Source organism: Anser anser, assembly GCF_964211835.1.
Source record: "Anser anser genome assembly, chromosome: 14".
Classification (NCBI taxonomy): domain Eukaryota; kingdom Metazoa; phylum Chordata; class Aves; order Anseriformes; family Anatidae; genus Anser; species Anser anser.
The window spans coordinates 19366468-19390897 of NC_139735.1; the positions used below are offsets into that span (position 1 = coordinate 19366468).

The 24430-nt window shown below is 40.6% G+C and overlaps 1 protein-coding gene across 6 annotated transcripts in view; it reads left to right on the plus strand.

Annotated features, from left to right (window-relative positions):
- Positions 1 to 24430, plus strand: part of PWWP2A (PWWP domain containing 2A) — a 30592-nt gene continuing 6162 nt past the window's right edge. For 3 of the 6 annotated variants that reach the window (XR_014572194.1, XR_014572195.1, XM_083798118.1), the window contains exons 1-2: positions 1 to 915; positions 13018 to 13985. Coding sequence is in view for 3 of the 6 variants with exons in the window: in XM_083798118.1 (XP_083654244.1) it covers positions 218 to 915; positions 13018 to 13985 (1666 nt within the window). In the remaining 3 variants the exon portion in view is untranslated. Of the gene's footprint in view, positions 916 to 13017; positions 15850 to 24430 lie in introns of those variants that run through there. The other 3 variants (XR_014572193.1, XM_083798117.1, XM_083798116.1) reach the window with 2 other exon arrangements.

The window sequence follows — 24430 nt, forward strand, 5'->3', positions numbered from 1 at the left end:
CTTCCATTGAATGAAGTCCCCGCCGGCCAACGGCAAGTTCCCGGCGGGCTTGACGGACGGCTCCGCTCTCCATTAGGAGCGGGGAGCCGCGGCTCGCCCACCAATAGGCCGCCGGATGCGAGCCTAGGGGGCGGGCCCTCCCTCCCAAGCGGGCGGGGGAAGGCCGCGGCTATCGATCCCGCTGCTGGAGGGAGGCGGCGGGGAGGCAGCACACAAAATGGCGGCCACGGCTGCGGAGGCGGCGGCGACTGCGGCGGTGCCGGGCGATGGTGGGGCCGGCGATGCGGAGCCCGAGCTGGAGCCCATCCCGGGCAGCGAGGCCGGAGTGGACCCTCTGCCCGCCGTCACCGAGGCCGTGGAGTCGGCGGCGCCCGACGGGGAGGAGGCCGACGGCGGCGGCAAGGTTGCTCGCGGCGAGGCCGAGGAGCCGCAGCCCGCTCGGAGCCCGGCCGGGAGGCGGGAGGCGGACGCGCAGAGGCCGGAGAAGCCGCCGCCTCCTCCGCCCGCCGCCCCGGAGGCGGTGCTGGTGGCGGCTGCTTCGGCCCGGGCCGAGCTGCGGGGAGCGCCCGGCCCCGAGCCCGAGCCCTGCCCGCCGCCTGCTGGGCAGCCCGAACTTCCCAAGGAGGAGCCGCAGCCCTGCCCGCCGGCTACTGGGGGCTCCGCGAAGCCGGAGCCCGGGGAGGAGCCGTCCCGGCCGGAGGAGGAGGAGCCGGATGCTGCTGCTGCTGCTGCCGCCGCTGCCGGGCCCGAGTCGCCGGTGGCCGGGGCTCCCGGCGGAGGGGAGGCGGAGGCTCCGCTGCTGCCCGGCTCGGAGGTGCGGGTCACCCTGGATCACATCATCGAGGACGCCCTGGTGGTCTCGTTCCGGCTGGGGGAGAAGCTCTTCTCCGGGGTCCTCATGGACCTCTCGAAAAGGTGAGATCTCCCGGGGGAGCCGTCCCGAGCCGCCTCTTCATCCTCTTCCTCCTCCTCCCCGGGAGGCCGGAGCCACGCGGAGTCCCCCTGCAGGGGCCCTCGGCCCCGTCCCCTGGTGGGAGCTGGGCACCGGGGCTCTGGGAGGGGGGCGAGCGCTGGGGCATGCTCCTGCCCGGGGGGGAAAGCCCTGAGCCGCGGAGGTGGGCGTGCGTCCGCGCCGGGTGCCAGACCTGGAGATCCGCGGTGCTTCCCCTCCTTGGCTCGTGTCTCCCATTGCCTAGGTAACCTTAATTGCACTACCTGCTATTTCCCAGAATGGTGGTTTCCAAGCCAGGCTGTTACGGTCCTGAAGTGTGGGTATTAATGTTAATCGCTCCTTGTGTGCGGAGAATGGGGTGAAGTTTAGCGGTTATTAAGTACTAGGATTTTTATTTTATTTCAATTTGGGAATTGGTGTTCTCACAAAGTAACGTCACATTGCAAGGTCTGCATTTTGGTTTTGTATTGCCTTCCTGTAGCAGGGGGCTCTTGGGATGCTGCAAGTCATCGTTGTGAGTCTATATTTATAAACACTCTAACTGCTATTTACAGGTGAAAATCTCTGTTCCTATTTTGTTTTATAAACATATAAGTGCTATGCAACTACATGGGAGAAAAGTGAATTTTGACCAGGGTTATTTTTAAAAAGAATTGCAATGTGGAAAATCTAGATTTTGTCAAAATTTAGACTGCACGTGTGTGTCTTATTACCATCATCTGTTTAATAATTTCTGTAATAACAGTACTGACAGTGTCTTCTAAAAGAAAGGTATTAGTGACCACCACTTTTGTCCTGGGCCTAGCATCTTGATTGCTTTTTGAAACAGAAGGTGTTTTCTGAAACCTAAGTACTGGATACTATCATGGAAGTAAGTTTTAAACGTGTAAGTTGTAGGTAACTTTGCATTTCAAATCACAATTTGTCTTTTCAAAGCCAATTACTAAAATATGATCTGCAGTCTGTATTCTTTTGCAGTGTGAAATACTGAATGCCCCAAAGAAGGCCAGGAGGAGTTAGGTTATAATGCTCGTTAACATCTGTTCTTTTGTAGGTCTGAAGGTCTGGTACACAGCAAAATCACATTATTACCTTGGTTAGGAAGGTGATTGAGCACGTGCTTCTGTACTTCTAGGGATCCGTGCTTGTGAAGAAGCAAAATGAGATGTCTGCTCCTTTACTCCTAAAAGAGATTATATCTTTTTATACATGTATTGACCACAAACATCCCTTGCCTGAGGTTTTGTTGTGCACTGACGATCCTTTTCTCATGCAGCAGATCAAATGCAGCACTGTGCGTTAAAGGTCACCTGTGGCAGGCAAACGCCCTGCTTCTTCTGCATTGGGGCTTTGGTGGAAGCATGCTCTCAATTTCCGCTGTTTTGAAGTGCAGGCCCTGGGGAAAGCCTTCATCATAAGGACTGGGAAAAGTGGCAGGTGAAGGCTTGTGCTATTTCTCCCAGATACTCTTATGCAGTTAAACTCTTTTATTTCTTCCTCTTTATCTGTATGATCCTGGACTTCCTTCAAGGGCACTTGTTATATGGGAACCCAGAAGGTGAAATTAGGGGTTAAATCAAAACCACCTCAATTTCAGCATAAATTTACATGAAAACGGTGGGATTTCTAGCATACAAGAGGGGTGGTTAGGGAAAGATGTCTCCCCTAGGTCATCCAAGTGCATCTTATAAACTTTCCTAATGCAAATTCTGTTTCCTGTAGAGCAATATCGGAAGGCCTTTGTAGGAGAGCTCTTGTTGAGTAAAAGTGAAATTTAGTATTGAAATACACTCATTTAATAACTTCATAAAGTGGCTGATGTGTTCACTACACAAGCTAATACTGTTTTTGGTATATTTTCAGAAGAAAATAATTCCTGGTCCTTTTTGGATCTTAATTTCTGCTTTTTTCTTCAGGGCAATGAAGGTGCTTGTTCTATACAGCACCATGAAGAGTACCTTTTTAATGAATATTTAGAAAAATACTGTCTACTGAATTCTTTTGCCTTCTCAAGGCATGTTCTAAATTACTTAAATTTTGGAGGGAAGGAAAAGCAAAACTATCCCCATATAATTGTGGTTCTAAAGTTGTTCATTTAATTTTTTTTTCCCAATTCTGTTTCTGTTGTTAAAACGATGTTTTGACTTCGCATTTTAATATTGTGGACCTTGATGTGAAGTTAATGGTGTATGTATTAAAGGTTTGATTTCCTTCTGTTCCCCTTTACCCCCTGCCCACCATGAATAGCATGTTCATTTAGGAGTCTGTAACACAAGGATACAGGTACCTCAGTGTTCAGTGGACTTTCTTCTCACCTTTATTTGAGGTAAGGAAGTATTCTCTCCGCCTTTACTGATGGCAGTGTGATGTACTGAAGATCAACCTGTCAGCTGCTGCACTGGAAGTTTTGAAAGTAGGAAGCCACGCCTGTCAATCCTAAATCAATATCTTATACAGTAAATCATCCTTTCAGTAGGGACATATCTCCCTTTTTTACTCTGAAGGCTTACAGTACAAGTTAAAAGTGTGATCCTACTGTTAAGAGATGACAGCAGCAGCAATAACATGTAAGTGCCTTATTGCCTTCTAGGATAAGGCTCTGATGTGGGTTCCGTGGTGGGTATGCAATGGAGCTGTGCTGATACAAGAGGCAGGAAGTGCAGCCAGCCATCAGGCAGGGGAAGGCAGTCGAGTTGGTTTGTCAAAGCAAATACTGGAAGGCTTCGTGCAAGAACATGGTTAATTTTCTATGCCATTGTTCAAATTTTCATTGAAAAGTACTTGTTAGGTATAGATAGGGCTTTTAAGCTTGCTGTATCCAGCCTTTGACTAACTCTGTTTGCTTAGGGTATACGAGATGTTAATGCCACCTGCTGGCTTAGAATTACTGTAAATCTTGCTCTGCACCTGGAGGAAATGCACAGAAGGAAATAACCAATGTGAACAGCATCTGTAAATCTGAAAGCGCAGGATTAAAAAGTCCTGGTTTTAGTTTGCTCTCCTGGAGAGAGGATAACTAATTCTGCACTGTTCCCCTCTTGCCTTTCTAAAAACTAAGTGCTGGGGGACAGGTGAGGAGAATTAAATTTCTATTCTGTTCTGTAGTCATCAGCCAGGAGTTGGGCTTCATATGGCTTTATCATTTGATTAAAAGTTTGCTTCTCATCCTATACTTGTGATTGACACTTCTAGAATCATAAAATATCCCAAGTTGGAAGGGGCCCGTAAGGATCATCGAGTCCAACTCCTGGCACCACACAGGTCTACCAAAAATGCAAACCACTGTCTTTTTCTCTAAGCTATTTTCCCTCTGACTTGTGTGTGAATGTTGCAGCTCCTGGGGGAGGAGGCAGTGGGAGAAGAGCAAAGGGTTGTTTTGTGACCTAAAAGCTGTAGATAGCCAAAAGATGCTCAGTTTATTGCTAGAAGACAGGTGTTTAAAATTACATCTTAATTGGGGTTTGATTGTGGGAAAGAAAGACTTCTTGCAGCAAGGCATGCGTGAAATCTAAGATGAAAATGAACTGTTATAGATAGGCTCAAATTCTGATGATCTTAGTAGTATTTTTCATTTATAGCAATCTTTCTTGGAGAGTCTCAAATCCTGTGCTTCTTCCAATTTATTCATTTGACTTTCTACTGCAAAATAATAAGGTTAAGTGAACTGTTGCATACATTCCCTACTTTGTGTTGTCTCACTCTGCAAAACATCTGTTATATTTTTAAATCACATTTAATACTTCTTGAAACTTGCAGTCTACATATGCTGACGCTTTGTTGACATTAACTCTGCAGGGTGAGTCTAGTGTATTGTAACTCTATGTGCCAAGAGAAGTGGAGGGGGAAAAAAGGTACTCCGAGTTGTGAAAGATTCGGGATGTGATGTGAGGAAGAAGTAGCAGAAGTGTTACCTGGAAAAAGATGTGGTGTGTTTCTCTGTGCTTTAAGTTCTCTTTCCCTGCTAACTTAATTAATAGGGACTGTTGTTCTTTCTTGGCTAGGGAAAGTTTGAGCTCTATGGAAGTACTGGTATTCTCAGCAGTGAAGAAATGTCTGTGTTACTTGGGGTTGTGGGTTTTACTTTTTTTTTCCTGGTAAATTTATACCCAGTTTGCAAGATGTTCCTAAAAATCATCCCCTATTCTCCTTTGTTGTTTCTTGGAGGTGTGAGTGGGCTTAGTGGAATGCGAGCATTTAAGGAATGGCCGTAACATTTCTCGGGTATTTGCTTAGTCCCTAGAACACTGGAAGCAGAGGTCTGATGTGAGTGTGTGTGGTTAAGAGCATAAATTACACGTACTTTCTGATTGACAGGTTATGTTGAATAGTATAGTGTCAAATTTAGCCTCAGAACACAGGGTTGGATCAGAGGACCTTGTAATATTCCTTCCAACCTGAATTCTTCTATGATTCTGTAATGCTTCAACTTTTGTATATGAATATAGCTTCTCTTGCATCTCTATCTACATCCAAAACTTTACTGAGTCTTATTTGTGGTCACTTCTCAAATGCTTTTTGAAAGGCTTACCCGTTCCAGGTTTCCACGTAGAAAGTAAAAATGGCTGACAGAACTGGACCAGCTTTTAGGGGGTTGTTAGTATGGATATAAAACATGTTACAAGTGCTGCTTAAACTGAACAGACAGACTTTCCAAACCCCTTCTGGCTTTGAGTGAGTACAAAAGTGTGACTTCTTCTGTCCCCTGCCCCTTCTCAAAGCAGTGAGCCCTACTCTCCCTGGTATGCAGAGTGTCTGTGGATCGTGTCTCCAACTTCCGTTCCTTAAAGTAGCTGTAGTCTATGACTGGTCTTTATTGGACTCCGATGCACTGGATAAAAGCTGAACTGTCATTTCTTCTCAGGATATGCTTTTCTGTATTGAAATTCTGTATTTCTGCCTGCGTTACATTGTTTTCTGGGGGCAGTTTGACTTAGCTTGAAGTATTGAGAGCCAGAGGATTTTGAGAGCTCAAAGTATTGAGAGCCAGTGAAGTTGTCAATATGCTTTAAATGACTTATTTTCTTTATGTTTCTGTGGGACTGATGAAACTTGTACATCTTGACACTGAATTGATTTAAAGTTCTGTCATTAATAAATTATACACCCAAGTTTCTTGGGTTTGACTGTTATATGGGCAATCTGGAAGTGTATATTAAAGATACCTTATCATAAAGCTTTGTCATTTTGTAACACATCCAAATATATCAGTAAAGCATCCACTTTAAAATGGAAACCATGTGTGTAACTAACAGTGACAACAGATGTAAAAATTAAAAGATAACTTGAGTTTCAGTGGACCTTCAGCCTTACAATCATGTCAGTACAATTGCAGTAGTTAGTAGGAAGCCTAAACTTAAAACACATTTTATCTTTAAAATAAGTTTACGTTTGCATCCTTGATAGAACTCTTGAAGTTACAGAAAAATTAAGGAAATTCTGAGAATTCACACGTAGATTCTTTCCAGTGAAAAAGTGAAAGGTGCCTTTCCACTTCTGGGGGGAGGGAAGGAGTAATTAAGAACCACTTGAATACCCTTCGGGCTTGTCAACTTAGAGATTGTTCTGTCTCTACAGAGGCTAGTGCTTCAAAGTCTGCATCAGCATCCGGACTACATGGACTTCTGTGATCCAGTTTCATGGAAGTTGAAGTCTTTGAAAGGACTTGTAACTTTATGGGGAGGTGTGCTGTAAGTTAATATAGCCTTTGGTATATTTGCATATTGTATGTAATCATTAGTTGGTTTCCATTTTAGTAGTGATTGCAGTAGGATGATAGTAGTTAGCATCTGATTTAAGTCATTGCTACCTTGAATACTTCTAACTGGCTATCTCGAGATGCTCTTTCAAACGCATTTCTATGCATACCCTGCTTTTCTCTCTTGCTCTGCTTTGAAAGTGCCCAAAACAAGAGCTTGGATGTCAGACAAGTGTTCCTGCTTGAAAAACCCTAAGCTTAATATTGATCAGTGAAGTCTTTTCATCGCGTAAGCTTCCTATGGGTTTGCTTAGATATGGATTGACACGTATGGTTTCTTAGTTTGACCTGTCATATCTTTAACCATTTTTTTCTTGGTGCTGAGACTTTGTGATGGTGAGGCAACAGCTTTTCTTGATGACATGCTATTTCCAAGAGAGTCGTTTACACTGCGGTTCTTTGCCATGCTTGTAGTGCTCTAAATGAAATTGGCATTTCCTAGTGTCTTTATCCTAGTCTTATATTGCTTCGGAGGTGAGTAAGCCTTTCAGCTGATAACTTGGCTTACGTGTATGCTTTTTTCGATAAGGTGCCTGCCACTAAAACCAACGTGTTCTGTAACATGCTGTATCACACCAACTAAATCCTATATTACAAATATGTAACTGCATAATCTGCATCTTGGATAAAGATTATTTTCAGGAGTTAGGAAATACTTCGTGTTGAAATAACTACGATCTAATTGTTTATTACACTGGATATTATAATTTAAACCCTCAGTTTGGATATACGCATGAAACAAATATACTTAGCCCTATCCTTACTTGAGCACAGTATTATATTGCCAGCATTCAGTCTTTGAGCCTTTATCCGTGAGATATAAGAAACAATTGAATCGATTTTTTTCTGTAAGGATGATACTGAGCAAACAAGAGCAATACATTAAAAGGTAAACAGAGATTACCATAGTCTGGCTTTATGAAAACTCTCATCTTCACCATTATCATTTCGAACAGACTTGACTTAACACAGGAAGCTACTGTGTTTTGTTGACATTGACTCAGTGCTTGCAGACGAATGTGAAATACTTCTGAACCCCTTCTGTGGCTCTTCTTGGCAGAACAATGTGCTTTTACAATTCTTTCCTTTTTCTTTCGGAGAAGTGAAATTTACTCATTGGAGATTAAAGATCAGAGCATAAGACTTTACTTAGTGAAGTAGACACTCTTTGCCTCAAGATGTATTGATTAGATGTTTATGTATGTGTAGTTGTCAGTTTAGCTGGGATTTGTTCCTTATCTCAGGCTTATTTAAAAATGCTTTTCAACAGTCCTCTGCTTTGCATACAAATTGTGTAGTAATATTGTAGTAATTCTGCTGTAGGATTTAGGTATGAAAGAAGTGTTCTTACCTTGCTTAAGTACTCAGATTTATATATCTAGCATCCAAATCTATATGGCTGTAAGTAACAGACTTCTAGGTTTGATATCAAAACCATCTTTTAAATAATTACAAAAGATGCCATGGCTACGTATTAATTAACCTGCAGTTGACAAACTCTGGAAATAAAACCTGACTTTTAAAACCATATTTCTATCTCTGCGTATCCTAGCCAATTGATAGCTCTTCTTGGTGTAAAGATCCCCAGGCTGTTAGAAGAGGTCTCTTTTTTACCCCATTACTTTTATTATTTAAATATGGTCCCTGCTTCTCCTGTCGCTATTTATTATGTCTTTAATGCATATATATGTGTGTGTGTATATATATAGTAGGAATGTGATTAGATCCTACTGATTACTCTGGTTACTTTTAAACCTCCTTGGAGGTATTCTTCTTACAATGGGCTCTATGTGTATTTTCTTCTAGAGGTACCTTTTCAGAGCAAAAAGAACCAGGACAGTTTTATGAGGGAGGATGCTTGGCACCATGGAAAACTGTTTCTAATTTTGAATAGGTATGAAGCAGCAGTGCAGTGCTTTCTAGAAATGTCTTAATTTTGGTTTTAATACCTGTTTCTTACTCTTTTTTCCTAACAGTTCAGTTTCAGAGCCCCCATCAAAGAATCCCTTTATTCTATCAAGTGATATTCTAAAGTAGAGCTATAAATATAATATCTGCCTGTACAATGAGCGACTGGTGCATATGCACAAATTGATTTAAGCAAATAGTAAGTGTAGCACGTCTTTCCAAGAACGATCTTTTCTGGACAAAAATAATGGTGTAGTAAGAACAGGTGATATTCCAAAAAATGTTCACTTGTTAGAACAAAGACAAGGCAATTCCTTGTAGTATTCAAGCATATGACATAAGAATCTCACTGATGTAGCATAACTATAACAATCTCTTTTAAGAGGTGATCTACTACTCCCTAGTCAGCACCGACTGATGTGTGGATCGATGTGTTATTTGTGTTGTGATATACCTGAATTATGCTGCTTTGATTTTTTTAAACTTTTTTTAAATGGTAGTTGTTTAGTTCATCTTTGTCTCTGTTAGTAGATGACCCAAATGCTAGCTCTTGCAACTTTTATGTCTGACCTATGTACGTGTGGTACTCACGGATGTTTCCAATGTGTAGCTGGTGTAACAGAAATCATTATTGTGACTGTATAGAAAGCACTTGTCTTCAAGGTCCAGAGGTATGAAAATAGGGCTTGAAATTCACGTTACATATAGTATATTCAATAAATACTCAACTTCATTATTAGACTAATTAGGTGCTCTGTCATGTCTTGTCTTGAATATGTTCGTTTTGGTCACGTATTCATTCTGCTTCTTCTGGTAAGAAAATAAGCCATTGTCTGTTTTCTCTGTCATGCTTACTACCTCCTTCTTTCTGTCTCTGTACACCATTCTGTGTCATTTTCTCTTTTCTCTAAGTCTTTCTGCCTTTGTTCTCTTTTTTTAATTTTCATTTAATTCTTCCAAGTTGCATGGCTGGAGAAATTTACCAAGGAGGAATCAACAGTCATGTAAAAACTGAACGTTTAGGGGTGTAACCTGCTATTGGATGGGGCCAAAGCAAAGATGCAGTCAGCTGTTGGAAGTAATATTCAGTCTCTAGGCATGCCCAATTTGTCTTGTTTCAAATGAACTATGTCTTTGCTAATCAAGTCTTTACATATTGATGTACAACTTACACAAATTGTCTTCCTTTACTCTTACATAACTGGTACCAGACAGTAGTTGTGAATATTTGGTAATCTTGCAGGTCTTACTTCTTTTTTAGGTAGACAGGGTCAGCAGATTCTAGCTCATTCATTAAAATAGTACCTTTTGTGAGACAGGCCATAGCCTCAAAGATTTGGTATGGATTGGTTTTGTCTTACTAAAGCAGGTTTGTGTCTTATACAAAAATTCCCCTTCAGCTGTCCTGTTCCTCAGCTTTTTCACTTGTATATTACAGAAGTCATTGAAGGAAAAGGTCTATATTAGAGATTCTAGATGGAGAAGATAGTCTGAGGTACATTAATGATCTTAAATGACTTCATTGTGTCAGTCATGTGTGGAACTTTCCATTAGGCTCCTTTATGTGTTTTGAGTGCTGATCATGCTGACTTTGATTGTGAGGCACTAGAAGGAAAATCTAGAAGAGATGAAGTACTTGAATGGGATGCTTCTGAAGAACCTTTTTGCAGTCTTCTGTCTATTTCTTCTCAGATCCTTGCTAATAATGCTTCACGTCCTAACATCAAGTCGGTATAATTGTCCTCTAGAAGAAAGGCTTGTGTATTGGCCTATGGATGTGTCTTGTAAGCAACTAGGAAATACAGTTCCTTAGAGAAAAAGAAGTGGTATACTTCTTTATGGAGTTTGCCCTTTAAATATCACAGTCCTATCTAGTTCTACTTTCCTGGTGTTCATCTGGGATTGAAATTTTCACAGCAGAGTTCTCTCCCTCTAGGAGTTCTCGTTCTCAGTTCGTACAGTAAGTTAACAGTTTTCCCAACTCCTGTAATCTTTATCAGGTGGCGAAAGATGGGATTGAGATCCTTTTGCTGTAAAAGAAGCTGAAGTTCTTGATGCAAGTAACACTGAAAATGTTGCTAATTTAATTATCAGCTGATCAGGTGTATGTTTGATTTTTTTTTTTTGTTGCTTTAAATCCCACTTGGAGCTCAATAACCTATTTGTAATCCTTAGTGGAAGGAAAAGTGTTTGTGGCAAAGCAACTTGTTCATGCTTGGTGGACTTTGGGACTTTAGGGAACTTAAAACTTAGTTATGAGTGAGTCCTTGATGGATTAATGCTTACTGTAGGCTGGAGAAATGCCTGTATCTGCTGCTAAATGTTTGTAACTCTTTGTAGCCCTCAGTGGCAGTAGACTGCATTTAATTGTAGCAGTCCTGTCAGGAGGGACGTCTGGAGGGGGCACACCCCTGAGAAATGAACTTTTATGGGGCGGGAGGATATTTTGTGGCAAAGAGCACTCATGGGCAACTGCATAAGGACAGAACAGTGCTCGGACGGCTAGCCTGGCTCTTGCCTCTGGCTCTAGAGTTCAAAGGTAGCAGAGGAACAGCGTCTAGTGGTAGTGGAACAATAGCACTGGTGCTGATACTTGTTAGCTGAAAATTGTCATGGGTACAACTGCTGCTCTTTTTGTGATTAAGAAAATGGTTGAATTGCCCTTTGATTAGGTATAATGGAGCGCAAGCTGGATGGGTAACTTAATCTTGGATGGATTGCTTGCTTCAATAATAATTTTAAGCGTGAAAAGTAGCTTATCAGATATGCAGAAGGGCAGGTAAGTGAAGACTCTTGCTGGTGACAGTGTAAAGATCTTCTAACACTAGATGACACATTTCTTCAAAACTTGTTTTGAAAAAGAGAGCAAGTAGGCATTTGTATAACCTGCGTGTTTATTGCAGGAAACTAGAGCAGTATTCAGTATTTATTTTCAGTTGAGAGGCAACCATAGATTGCAAATAAATTTCAGTTCAATCAGTTAAGATGCCGCTGCAGTTAAAGAGCCGAAGAGCACTGTGAACTAGCATTTATCTGAGGACAAATCCTGGATAATGGCTTAATTCGCATGTCTTGTGGGATATGAGGTGGGATAAACGTGAATGGTGTTTGTTTGGTGATTTGGAATGGATGATTTAATGTTTAAATTGCAGCCTCATCTGTCATGTTCGTACTGCATCAAGCTAGACCATTAAAATATAACCTCATGTAAGCCAAACACTTCTGTGTGTATTGGAGCTGGAGTCAGGCAGAGCTTGGGTGCTGAACAGCCTCGTGAGAGCTCTGCTAAGGTTGATACTTCAGATGGCAGATCCTAGTGTAAGATACAAGAAATGTTGAACAGGCTTTTTTTAATTCCTTTCTCCCCATTCTAGGATTTGAAAGACACGTTGAAATATGAACGTATTTATCAGTTGGCTTTTCTCTCTGGAGAAGGCGAATATAATGCTTTGTAAGCTGATGAAATGTTTCCTTTAGCATAACCTTTTGCAGAAGGTACTGGTTACCTGTTGAACAGGCCATATCTGTTAGTACAGGAAAGTTGAACTTTGAACTTTTTGAAAGTTGAAATGCCTAAGACTTGCTGGGATTTTTCTATTGTCTTAATCAGTGAGAAGTCCTATGTGTCTGTCAAATAGGGCAGCAGAGATCATAGAATACCTAGAGCTGTCTGCAGAAAGGTAGGCAATATCTTAAAATATTGTTTGCGTGCAGAACAGAGGGAAAGGATTTATACAGTACTGAAATTATGAGGGTAGCTTTGCTGAAAGAAACTCAATCTACTGGGCTAGCAAGCTTTAGGCTGTCGTGCATCAGATGGTCAAGTACTAATCTTCTGTGGGTATTTATTGTACCTAAAGAATGATAGCATTCTCTTAAATGCCAATACTTACGCATTGTGTGTTCAGCTTAAATCTGGAATAAGTTTAGCCTTTTGTGCTGTGCCACAAATTGAAGAACTCTGTAAAAGTTACTGAAGATGCCTTCCTCACATAAGTTGACTTAGTATGGAAATTAATCTTGTATAGATCTAGAGTTGATGGGATGACTTACTGAGTGTTTGCATGCTTGTGTTTTCTAGAAATATAAGGTTAAATTTTTTAATTCAACCTTCTAGGTTTTTTAATTTAATCTTCTAGGTAATACTTTTTATTAACAACAATCCCTGAAAATAAAACAAGCATATAAGTGAAGTTACATATTTCATGTTCTCTGCTGACTTCATTTTGGTATTCTGCCTTTTCAAAATTTACCATCAGGCTTGGTGTAATGCTTCAGTTTTTGCCCAGAATTCATGTATTTCAAATGGTGGTTAGGTAACGTGGACAGGCTTTCAAATGCTTTTTAGTAAATGCAGCAAAAGATCTCTCAAAACCTTTAATATTCTTTTTTTCTCTTCAAGGTTTGGACCCCACGGAATCCCTGTGACCATATTTCCTAAAAGGGAATACAAGGATAAACCCGAAGCCATGCAGCTCCAAAGTAAACCATTCCAAGACGAGGCACAGGTGAAGTGTGAATCTAATGCTGCAGTCCCTGATGACTCTTCTCTCACGCAGCCATCAGAACCAAGCTTAGCTAAAAGCCTATGGACTTCTAAACCACCTCCTCTCTTTCATGAGGGAGCGCCATATCCTCCTCCTTTGTTTATCAGGGACACATATAACCAGTCAATACCTCAGCCTCCACCCCGGAAAATTAAGCGGCCCAAGCGTAAAATGTACAGGGAGGAACCCACTTCTATCATGAATGCTATCAAACTACGACCCCGGCAGGTCTTATGTGACAAGTGCAAAAACAGTGTTGTTGCAGAAAAAAAGGAAATAAAAAAAGGTGGCAATGCAAGTGACTCTTCAAAATATGAGGATAATAAAAAACGAAGAAATGAGAGTGTGACTACTGTGAATAAAAAACTTAAGACTGACCACAAGGTGGATGGAAAAAGCCAAAATGAAAGCCAGAAAAGGAATGCTGTGGTCAAGGTTTCAAATATTGCCCACAGCAGAAGCAGAGTAGTTAAAGTTTCTGCACAAGCAAATACTTCAAAAGCGCAGTTAAATACAAAAAAAGTTCTCCAGAGCAAAAACATGGATCATGCAAAAGCTCGGGAAGTCTTGAAAATGGCCAAAGAAAAGGCACAAAAGAAGCAGAGTGCAACCTCCTCTTCCAAAAATGCACACTCAAAGGTCCACTTCACACGGCGTCTTCAGAACACCAGCTCAGGTTCCCTCCCACCTCGATTGCGTTTAAAGCCACAAAGATATCGGAATGAAGAAAATGACTCTTCTCTCAAGACAGGACTTGAGAAAATACGGAGTGGCAAGATGGCAACTAAGCCCCAGTCTCGCTGCTCCTCCACCCGCTCAGCAGGTGAGGCCCCTTCAGAAAATCAGAGCCCCTCAAAAGGCCCTGAAGAGGCCAGCAGTGAGGTTCAGGACACAAGTGAAGTGCATGTAACTGTTGATCAGGATGAACACCAGACATTGGGCAAGAGAGGCAGCAAAAGCAATATAACGGTTTACATGACCCTTAATCAAAAGAAATCTGACTCTTCCAGTGCATCAGTTTGTAGTAGTGATAGCACAGATGATTTGAAATCTACCAACTCTGAGTGTAGCTCTACTGAAAGCTTTGATTTTCCTCCAGGCAGCATGCATGCACCTTCCTCCTCCTCCTCTTCAAAGGAAGAGAAAAAGCTCAGTAATTCCTTGAAAATGAAAGTCTTTTCCAAAAAAGTCTCTAAGTGTGTTACACCAGATGGCAGGACCATATGTGTAGGGGACATTGTTTGGGCCAAGATTTATGGCTTCCCTTGGTGGCCAGCCCGTATTCTGACCATAACTGTGAGCCGGAAAGATAATGGCCTTTTAGTTCGACAGGAGGCTTGTATATCATGGTTTGGGTCCCCAACAACATCTATTCTTGCTCTTTCACAACTATCCCCCTTTTTAGAAAACTTCCAGTCGCGCTTTAATAAGAAGAGAAAGGGTCTTTACCGCAAGGCCGTCACAGAGGCAGCTAAGGCTGCTAAGCAGCTGACTCCCGAAGTTCGGGCCCTGCTGACACAGTTTGAAACGTGAACATGGAGAGTAAGGTAGGCAAGAAATCCGGAGGCTCCACAAAATTCATAGCCTAGTTAGAGAACTACCATGAAGGACTTGCCAAGTCAGAAGTTGCACTCGGTTGAATGCTCTTTTTATACTGAAGTTGTTCCATTTGTAGCAGTTTCTTGAAAGTTAAACAAATTGAACATGCAATCAAAATTAGCCGAAAGTGAGAATTCCAGTATTTTTCAAGTGAGATTTTTTTTAAAGAAAAAACTCCTCAAACACCCAATGCATAGGAGCCATAGCCTCAGCTGAAAGGCAGCTTATTTGCAGGGAATTTTTTAGTAGTTTCTACCCAGTACGTACCTAGTTGCTGTGTGGCAAAGGGTTAACACAAGGGATGAAAGTAGTAGCTGTGATATTTTATTTTTTTCTTTAGGTGGCCCATCAGGGAAGTGTAGAAATGTAAGCCTTGTCTAAATGGTCTTTAAACATTATTTCAAATACTCTCTAATGTGTTTAGTCTGGCCAGTGCAAATTGGTTTGATGCATACGTAAACATTTCAGAGGCACATGCCAATCCACACAGGCCAGTTTAAATGCCATTGGGAGACTTGCTGAAATTTTTAAGGAAGAAAAATTCACGTAACTAAAGACCAGATTAAATGGGGTTTAATCTTAGTGACCACTTCTTAAACACTCAGCCTTTCTATGCGCGTGGGGGCACAAATATTGACACTTCAGGGTCTCAGAAGCTGAGAGGGATGCCTGTAGCTCTAAGACAAAGCTGAGAAGTTGCTCAGTATTTGGGATCAAGGGCTGTTAATGCTGCATAGGTGTGAATCATAACTTCTGGTCTTTCTTCCTGAAGAAGTCTTTCAGGCCATTTGCCTGGAGTTTTAGATTAAGAGAGGCTTTGTTTTGAATGTGTAAATAATTGATTGCTGAAATTGGTCAGATTTTCTCCTGACTGGTTGTTCCTAAATTCTTAGGATACGTCCTAGTTAATTACACTTTGTGAATTGTCAGATGTGTAATTGTTTCATTTTGGATGTATCTAACTTCATTTTTTTTAATATTTCCGTTTAAGGTATCTGTTTGCAGGTCAGAAAATGAGAATATGTAATTGTGTAATGCTCTGAAATGTAAAAAAAAACAAACTGTAAATAAAATTGACTAAATCTGAATTATTTGTGTGTGTTTCTCAAAAAGCTTTGAAAAAGTCTAGGATGTTAGAGTATATGTATGCCGTATTTAGAGGACACCTTTTTTAAAAAGTAAATTGTCCTTTTTCACTCATTTTTAAAGATAACTGCTTGATGTAAAGTACTATTGTTGTACTTCAGTCTTAGTTTTGAGATTAAGCAATTATCTCGCCCTTTTTGTTTCAGAATTAGCTCTGTAGAGGGCTTTCTGTAAAGTTTATCTTTTTTTCCCCCCGTAATTAGATTGTTCTATATATTCAAATAAAGACTGTCACTTGTACAGTGGGGAAATGTTTTCAGTTTTCTCCATCTACCAAAAACTAAGCAGACCCACTCTCCACTGTTACTTCAGCTTTTCTTGCATGTCTGTTGCTCAATGCAGAGCATTTTCATGCAATCAATTGTATGTTTTTTGCTCTAGTTTTGGTCCTTATCTGACCATAAGAATTGCTCTCTCTTCTTTAACCCACTCCTGTTTGAGTCTTGCAATGTCTCGTGAAGAATCTGTCAACGTTCATCCCAAAGCAATTTTCATCCTGTTTTTTCCATAATTGCCCAAGTAGGCAATCATGACAGATGTAAAAACTTAAGCTTAGACTGAAAATTGAGATTTTAAACAGACATGAAAATGGGGTAAGGATTTAATCATCAAACCCTTAAAAATCTTTTAAACTTGAGATAAATTTCATATATCCATGATACTGTCTGGTCTTTCCAAAGCATTTGGTTTCTTTTAACCTTTTAAAATTATTCCGTTGTGCCCACAGAACTACTTGAAGTCCAAAGTGTTGAATACATGGCCATTCAAATTTCCTCCGAAGCTTCTGGTGAACTCTACTAGGTGCTAGTTCAGCTTCCAAATATATCAGCTTTTCCTTGGCATTCTAACAGTTACAAAAAAAAAAAAAAATCAACCAACTGGTCAATGCTTTTTGAATGTGATAAACACACAAATTTCATAATGCGGAAAAAAAAATCCTGTTTCACTTCTATGTATTCTTTCCTGCAAACAGAAACAGTTACTCAAATATTTAAGTAAATAAGTCGTACTTTGTTACTAAAGCAGACTGCTTTTTGAAGCCAAGAACCCATACAGCATGGTTTAAATGTCTATGCTGGTTTCTTGAGGTTTAGAATCTCAAGCAAACTGGTTATAAGTTAGAGTTGTTCTGAGTTAAGTAGTGGTAAAATCAATATTTACACTGTATTTTTTTAAATACTTGGAAGCTTTGTATGCAAGCTTTGTATTCTTAGATTTAAAGTTAGCGTAGTACTAGAGCATACGTAGTTGAAGTTTGATCAGGTGTTCACTGCTAAGATTGAAGAGCATGAAGTTTGAGGGGGTTTCTTTTGATTGCTTTATGTTCAAATGAACTTTATGAAAGGCGTTTAATGAGTTTGAGTTTTGTAGGCGGTCAGTCTTTTTAAGAAGTCTTTCCTAAGTTTTATAGTGTATACTAAATGTGCAGTACATCATTGCCTCAGACTTAACAGGTTTCAAAACCACCAGAGTATTTTTTTCTTCACAACACCATGCTACCTTACGTTGAAAATATCCTATTTATGGGTCCATGATCTTTCTTTTCTCTCTGAAGTAGCCAAAACTCTAGACATAATAGTTAATAATGGAGAAAATGTTGGGCTTAATGCAAAGTCTGGTTCTGACAGTGTCACCTTGATTATAGCAGCATGTATGCTGCGTATAGATTAGCTTTGAAGATTTACACAGCACTAGGCTTTGTCTTAGCTTTAAACTGCAAAAAGCTGCTTTCTTACATGCCTACCTGATCCCAGCAATGCCTGCAATCTGAGTGTGGACTGCTGTTCTTTCTACTATCTCTGAATTAGCTTGACAGTTTAAATGACTTATCAAATAACTAATGACAGGAGCATGCCTGTATGGTGCCAGCATAGTGCATCTGTGTAATTAAGCCGTGCAACTGTTGCAAGCAGGCTGTGCATTACGAACACAAACGGCCGTATAAAGGCTGACTGTTAGTTTTATATAAGCTTAATATAATGAATTGCAGATGATGCCTTTTAGAATTAAGGAAAATCCTCAGCACAGTTGTTGTATATGCATGGTATTTCAATTTGGAGAAAAAATGTGATAGGTAGTAACGAGTCTTTAACAGAAGCCTACTATTCCTTTGAAAATCTTTAGTTTCAGATAAAATGTTTTGCGAGAGAGTAGTTATGTCAAAACACAAAGATTTCTTTGGGGTGTTTGGAAGTTTGATCGTTTCAAGAGTAAAGCTGGGAGCAAATGTGAAATGCTTGTTTCTCTGGAGTTCAACAGGAAATTGAACAAATATTTGTTATTTTTCTAATCAGAGTTGTAATTTTATGTTGACACTTAAATTAGATAATTATCTCTGATTATACCACTTTTTTCCTCTTAGTGTTATCTTTAGTTTGAAACCTACAGAACTGACATCTACCTCACTAGCAGGGACATTGAGGGTGGGTTTAATTTAAGTCAAATGTGCAAAGTTGAGAAGACTTTTTTTCTCAGCATGTTGTAAAATATTTTTTTGAGAGTGAGAGAGAAGCTTCAAAGTGTGATTAGGTTGAAAAACTATCAATGGAAGTGATGAGTTGCTTTTTTCACTTCTGGACTTGTTTCTCGTTAACTCTTCTGAAGTTAACTGGTTAACTTTCCCAAGTCTTGAAGCTAATGGCAGTTCCTGTCATCTATAAGTGTTTGCTGAAGTTGTTAGTGTATAATGCAAACATGGTTTTTGAAAGTTAAATCCAAGTAGCTTGTCCTCAGTAGCAGTATCATCTGTCCTCAGGCACGTTCTGTGAAGTACACAAACAGAGCAGTCGTCTTGGCTGAAGAGCTCCTCAAAGAAAGAAGCCAACAATCGATGATGGCCGCTTCAGTTCTTCTCTTTCTTGTAATTGTATTCTAATAAATTCCTACAAAAACAAGCAAATTCAGCCAGTACAATGGGATCACTGTACGCTAATTTGTAGATGTGTGAAGAGTGTGAACTGGAAGAAAAGTACACTGAGCTTTATGACTAAAAGGGTAGTTGACTATTTTTTGCCATAAGCCATTTGGTAGAAGTGTTGGTGTATTATTCAGAAACAAACTTGAAAGGGGTCTTACAGCACAGAACTTACAGCGGTTAAAGGCTTAGATGATTTGTCTTTCCGTTCTTATTTTCAGTTTACTTTTTAAGTCTATAAATAGAAAGGTCATAGGGAAGCTGAAGGAAAAGAGAGGAACTTGGTAGATTGAGTTAGATGTGATACTGTAAGGAGAACTAGGAGAATAGCATTGAGACTAGTATGTTACTCTGCAAGAGCAGTAGGAGGGAATAGTTCTCATTTGAGAGAAGTTACAGGAAAAAAAAAATAGTGATGTGTGTCCTTGCCCCATGGCCAACTGGCCAACTGTTCAGACTTAACCTCATCTAGAATTTAATTAAAGCTTGGGGAAATGGATTGGCTTGTTACCAGATTTTGTCAGGTGAGGCTATGCTTATGTGAAGTTGGTTTACTGAGGGGATTTTTTTTTTTTTCAAAGAGGATCTAGTAGGATACCTTTTGGAGATATACACAGGTTATACTTGGCAATAATATGGTACAATTATCCCTATAGATAAAAGTAAGCTATCAATACCAACAGAGGCCTACTTGCATAAATGCCTTAAGGCTTCTGTCATGGCTGTGGTGATGAGGGATCAGCCACATTTAGCAGCAGGGTGGGTAGAGGCCTGCAGTATCACAGCTTTTGTAGTAGCTGTCAAGGTGTCTAAGGCATTAGATCCAGGCTTGTGAGATATGGATCCAAGTATTCAGCTTCAAATTATTAATCTGTAGTGGGAAGAACCTCTGCTTCATGGCCTTGACAGTCGGAATGCCAAGTTCCTACTCAATGGGTATAATACCTCAGTTGCTGTTCTCTGTGACAACTTGGTATTTTAGTTTAAATAGTTCCCTTAGTGTGGTGTTATGCTGTAAGTGTATTTATAGAATGTGGCCATGTCACTGGACAAAATAAGATCCGCTTGTAGGATGTTTTTTTTGTTCCCTGCTCATCTTTACCAGCATTTTTTTGCACCTGTTCTTGTTCGAACTCATCTTTCTTTGACATCGGTGGTAAGAACTGTTTATAGTGATTTAGATGGGGTTTTGCAAAACTCTTAGGGAAGAGTGACTGCCATACTCTAAATCAGAAATCTCTCTGGAGATCGTTTTTTAGTTGTTAGATCCTAGTGGTAGCTCGTAGTTATCCTGTGAGTTACTCTTATGTTTCAGGTTTTCTTCAGTAATACCTCATATATGTATACTGATCCATACTGTAATTTAGCTTTATATATATATATAAGCATTATATATATATGTTAGCTTTATATATATTTATCTGAATATTATATATATATATATGCGTGTATATTTATATAAAATCAAATTGTGACACACTTGCCCTTCTGTGAATGCAAGGAAAAACAGCAATTCCCAGGCTTGGCTGTGGAGACACCGCTTTGCTGTCCATGGTGTTGTGCTTTTTCCCTGCACAGTTTTGTTGGCATCAGATCCAGCAGCTGGGGATAACTCTCAGGGTTGGACCTGCAGCGCTGGCTGGCTCACTGCCAGTTACTGCTTGTGGAAGGGAACTCGGATCCATGGCTCCATGTACGTATGTATTTTTTCAAGAAAAAGCATCAGTGTGTTCTTGGTGTGGAGTAGGGTAAGCAGCAGCATGGAAAATAATGTAATTGATAATACAGGGTCTTCTACATCACCCTCTCAGGTAGTTTTCATATGCACAGTGCTAAAAACTTCTTACCTACCTACCCGTGGTCCAAAGGGATAATAATATTGACAAAACAGGCTGCAGGTGTATGTTGGAGCAGGGAACAAATCAGGATCCCCTGTTCCAAATTTAAATTCAGGCTCTGCTCTTCCACTGTATGAAGACAAATGGCTCTATGGAATTTGTCTGGGCTACATTTGGGAAGTTATTTTCAAAACCAGGACCATGCACATTTTGAACAACCATAATGCAGTTTCTATGCCAACGATTTTGGCAGAGAAGGAATAAAGGGCTGATGGAACTGAGGATATTGGAAGTCTGTGAATACCTGATGGACAGGTGCAGAGACAAAAGGGAAATACATTTCTGTTTAATTGCAACTAGGACAATAACTAGTAGTTAAAATCACAAGACAGGGAGTTAAGATTAGACACTAGAATATTTGTTCCAGTTACGGCAGTGAAATCCTGGATGTTGTCAGGAGAGTTGCATAGCTTCCATTATTACAAGCTTTTAGAAACAATAGGTTAGGCTAACCTCTGTCAGGAGTGGGTTAGTTAAATTAATCCTGTGTTTGGGTATGGGATAGAATCGATGACCTATCGTGGCCCTGTCATAGCTTTGTTTTCTGTAGTTTTGTAATTAACAACTCGGATTTAAGAAAGAGAATCTTTGCAGAAACACGCGGATAAGGGAATTATCTGCCCTGTGTGTCCTGTTCTCAGTTGTGCAGGACTCTCACTTGGTATAAGCTCCTGAACTGCACTCTATTGCTGCCAAGGGGACTCTACTATGCAAAATCGTGTTTGGATGACATTATTTATATCATATGCCAACCTTAAATGAGTTGTTTTTTTTTTTTTTAACATCTAGGTCAGCTTTCATGTTTGCTTACTAATGGTTCTGATGTCAGGTATACAATATGAATAAAAAATATTCTTACATGTGCCAGCCATGTACTATGCTTTTGAGATTTAGAAGGCAGGCTGTGTTCCCACCAGCTTGTTACCATCAGCAAGAGACTCAGTGATGGAAACGTAGCATAATTCTGGTGGCAGGCTCTGCCCTGATGGCCTTGCCTGTCTGTGTTTTAGCAGGTGCGCAAAGAGGAAGAAGGTACCTGCTTTGTCAGTAAAGCAAGCAGGTACAATTCCAGGCAAATTTTTACTTAAATACTAGTTTTGCATCCTTTATTTATTTATTTAGTATCATTTAGGATTTTTTTGTTTGGCTTTAGAAACACTAATATTTAATTGCACTGCTGCAGTGGTTCAGAATTTTAAAACACATGGTGCAAGTATAAAAGAAAAATCACTCCCCCTGACCTTTGCCTCCCATAACCTTTTCCACCCACACAAACTGTTTACCTATATTTCTCTATGAGAAAAAGGGAAGTTTTTTGTTCTTTTGTTTTGCTTTTTCCTGTATATGTTGCTGTTAAAATCATAGCTGAAGGTTTTGAGCATTGAATATTCTTGGTTGTAGTATTGCATTAGCAATATTTGATTATTGTAAGGAAAAAACAACACTTACCTTGAGATTTTTCAGGCGTTGAGGGCTTTAGGGACCTAATCTCTTCTGATCGGTTTACATACAAAAGCTGGCTTTGGCAGGTTTTTAGAAATTCTTGGTACTGTGCTATTTCAGAGAATTAGGCACATAAACTGAAGAATGGGTTGTTGCTCTTGGTTTGCCTTATAGTTAAGGCCCAGTTGCTGAAAATCATCTTAGCCCGTATGGGAGTATGACAGTTCTGCTTTCTTTTAGTAATCCATTACCTGGAAGAGAAGCCTATTTTTACTCTTCATGCCTTCATAACTTTGACTTTGTAAGTCGAAGTTTGAATTTGTTGCAGTTAAATAACTTTTGCCCTTTCTTCTGTTACAGAGTTTTGTGTGTAGACAGTGCTAGCAAGCCGATGAACTTGTTTATGTTACTGTAACTATTTAAAATTTGGATCGATCTGCTTAAAGAACTAAGTATCTTTTCCTTTGAAGTTTTTGATGGGAGATGCTGCTATTTTTATTCTCCTTGTCCTTCCCGGCTGCCTTTTCTCCTTGCTGGCTGGCCTATTGTTTCTCTGCTTTTCCTTTGAAGAGCAAAACAAACACTTTCAAAAGCAGTGCTGCTCTCTGGCCATTAGTGAATGCATCGGCCTTGTGAAAAATTTCATATTAAAAGTCCGTATTTCAGCCATAACTCCCAGGAAAGCGACTGTGTAAAACGGGGTGCAGCAGGGCAGACTTGGGCAACATCAGCAGCACGAGGCCACCAGCTGTGCCCGTGCTTGTCCTGACACACATTTCTCACTGCCGGTGGTTTTCGTGGTGGCTCCGCAGACTCCAGCAGCTGGATGAAGCGACTTCAGGCCGGACTGCTGGGCATGCCGCCTGTCACGGGGGGGATGGGGTTACTCTGTTGCTGATCTACAGGCCACAGCTGATACAGGGAAGTGAATGAACACAGGGACCGAGCGGTTGATGGGACGGGCGGCTTGCTGCACCCACCAGGGCCGGGGAACGCTGCGGCAGGCGGCCTGCATGGCAGCTCGCTCTGAGGAGCTGGGGCTGCTTGGTGCTCTGTGGCACCTTGGCTCTTTGTACCTTTGCTCCCTGCATTGCCAGCACATGCACGGTGTGCCACAGGGAAACCCTGAGGACGAGAGAGGTTCCTCTACAATATAGCTGGTGGGGTACTAAGAGAAGAAACTGCAAGTGTGGGGGGTCATTTTTCAGTCACTAAATCCAAGGAGACTTATTTAATTCATTCCTGCCCGAAACCTTTTGTATACAAAACACTGCTATTGATCCAGATAAAAGTAGCTTTGACTGGACAGCCCCTTTGACCAGACATCCCCTAGTCAGTTTATGTACCTTACAGCAATCCCAGCCACAGTTATTCCTCGCTGGTCTGCGAAATCCACACGCAGTACTCTTAGCACCCGCATAACGGCAACAAGACAAAGGCTCCATCTCAAAATATTCTGTATTCATGAATTTTCCTAAACATGCAGGTAACAAGTGTATGTTTAGTATGTATTAGAATAGCAGACTGCAATAGTTAGGTTTATTGATTTCAAGAGAGTATTTCATCAACTTTTTTTCCCTGGATCTTTGGTTCCTAATCATAATAGGCTTGTGAGCAGCTGGTCCATTGCTCTTTCACCTTTTGTTGTCTCAGGTTTCCTCCATACTATAATCTTTTCCACAAAGATTGTATTGCTACTGCCAGAAAGGCTCTGAATTTCAGTTTATAGGCTGTGAGGAGCCAAATGGGGATAGTTGTTAGAATACTTATAATAAAGTGAAGCAGCATACAGAGAGACTCCAATATACTCTACAACTGAGAGTCATCTGCTTTTCTGTTAAGTGACTTTAATTACTATAGTAAAGAAATGCTGGGTAGTTTGACCATTGCTAATGAGGTGTACACAACTGTGCACAGTTTTACGTGAAGACACAAAGCCAAAGGAAGATGCAATTTCATCTTTATGGTTTTTACCTGGAAAGGAAAACTGGTGTCTCATCTGCTTCATGTTCTAAAAGGGAGAGGAATAGCTGCTGTTTTTCCCGTTTTAGAAATCAAGACAAATCTAAGACATGGAAGAGAGTGGTTATTAATTGGCTTTGACTACCAGCTGTATGGCTGCAATGGCAAGTCGTCTGCCTAGCTGTCACGTTTGCTTTCCTTTTTCAGTAAATGTGGTTTTCAGTAAATGTGGTTTTTTAGTTTTTCAGTAAATCTGGTTTTTCACAGGCTTCATTACAAACTGGGTGTAAAATGCCATTGATTTTG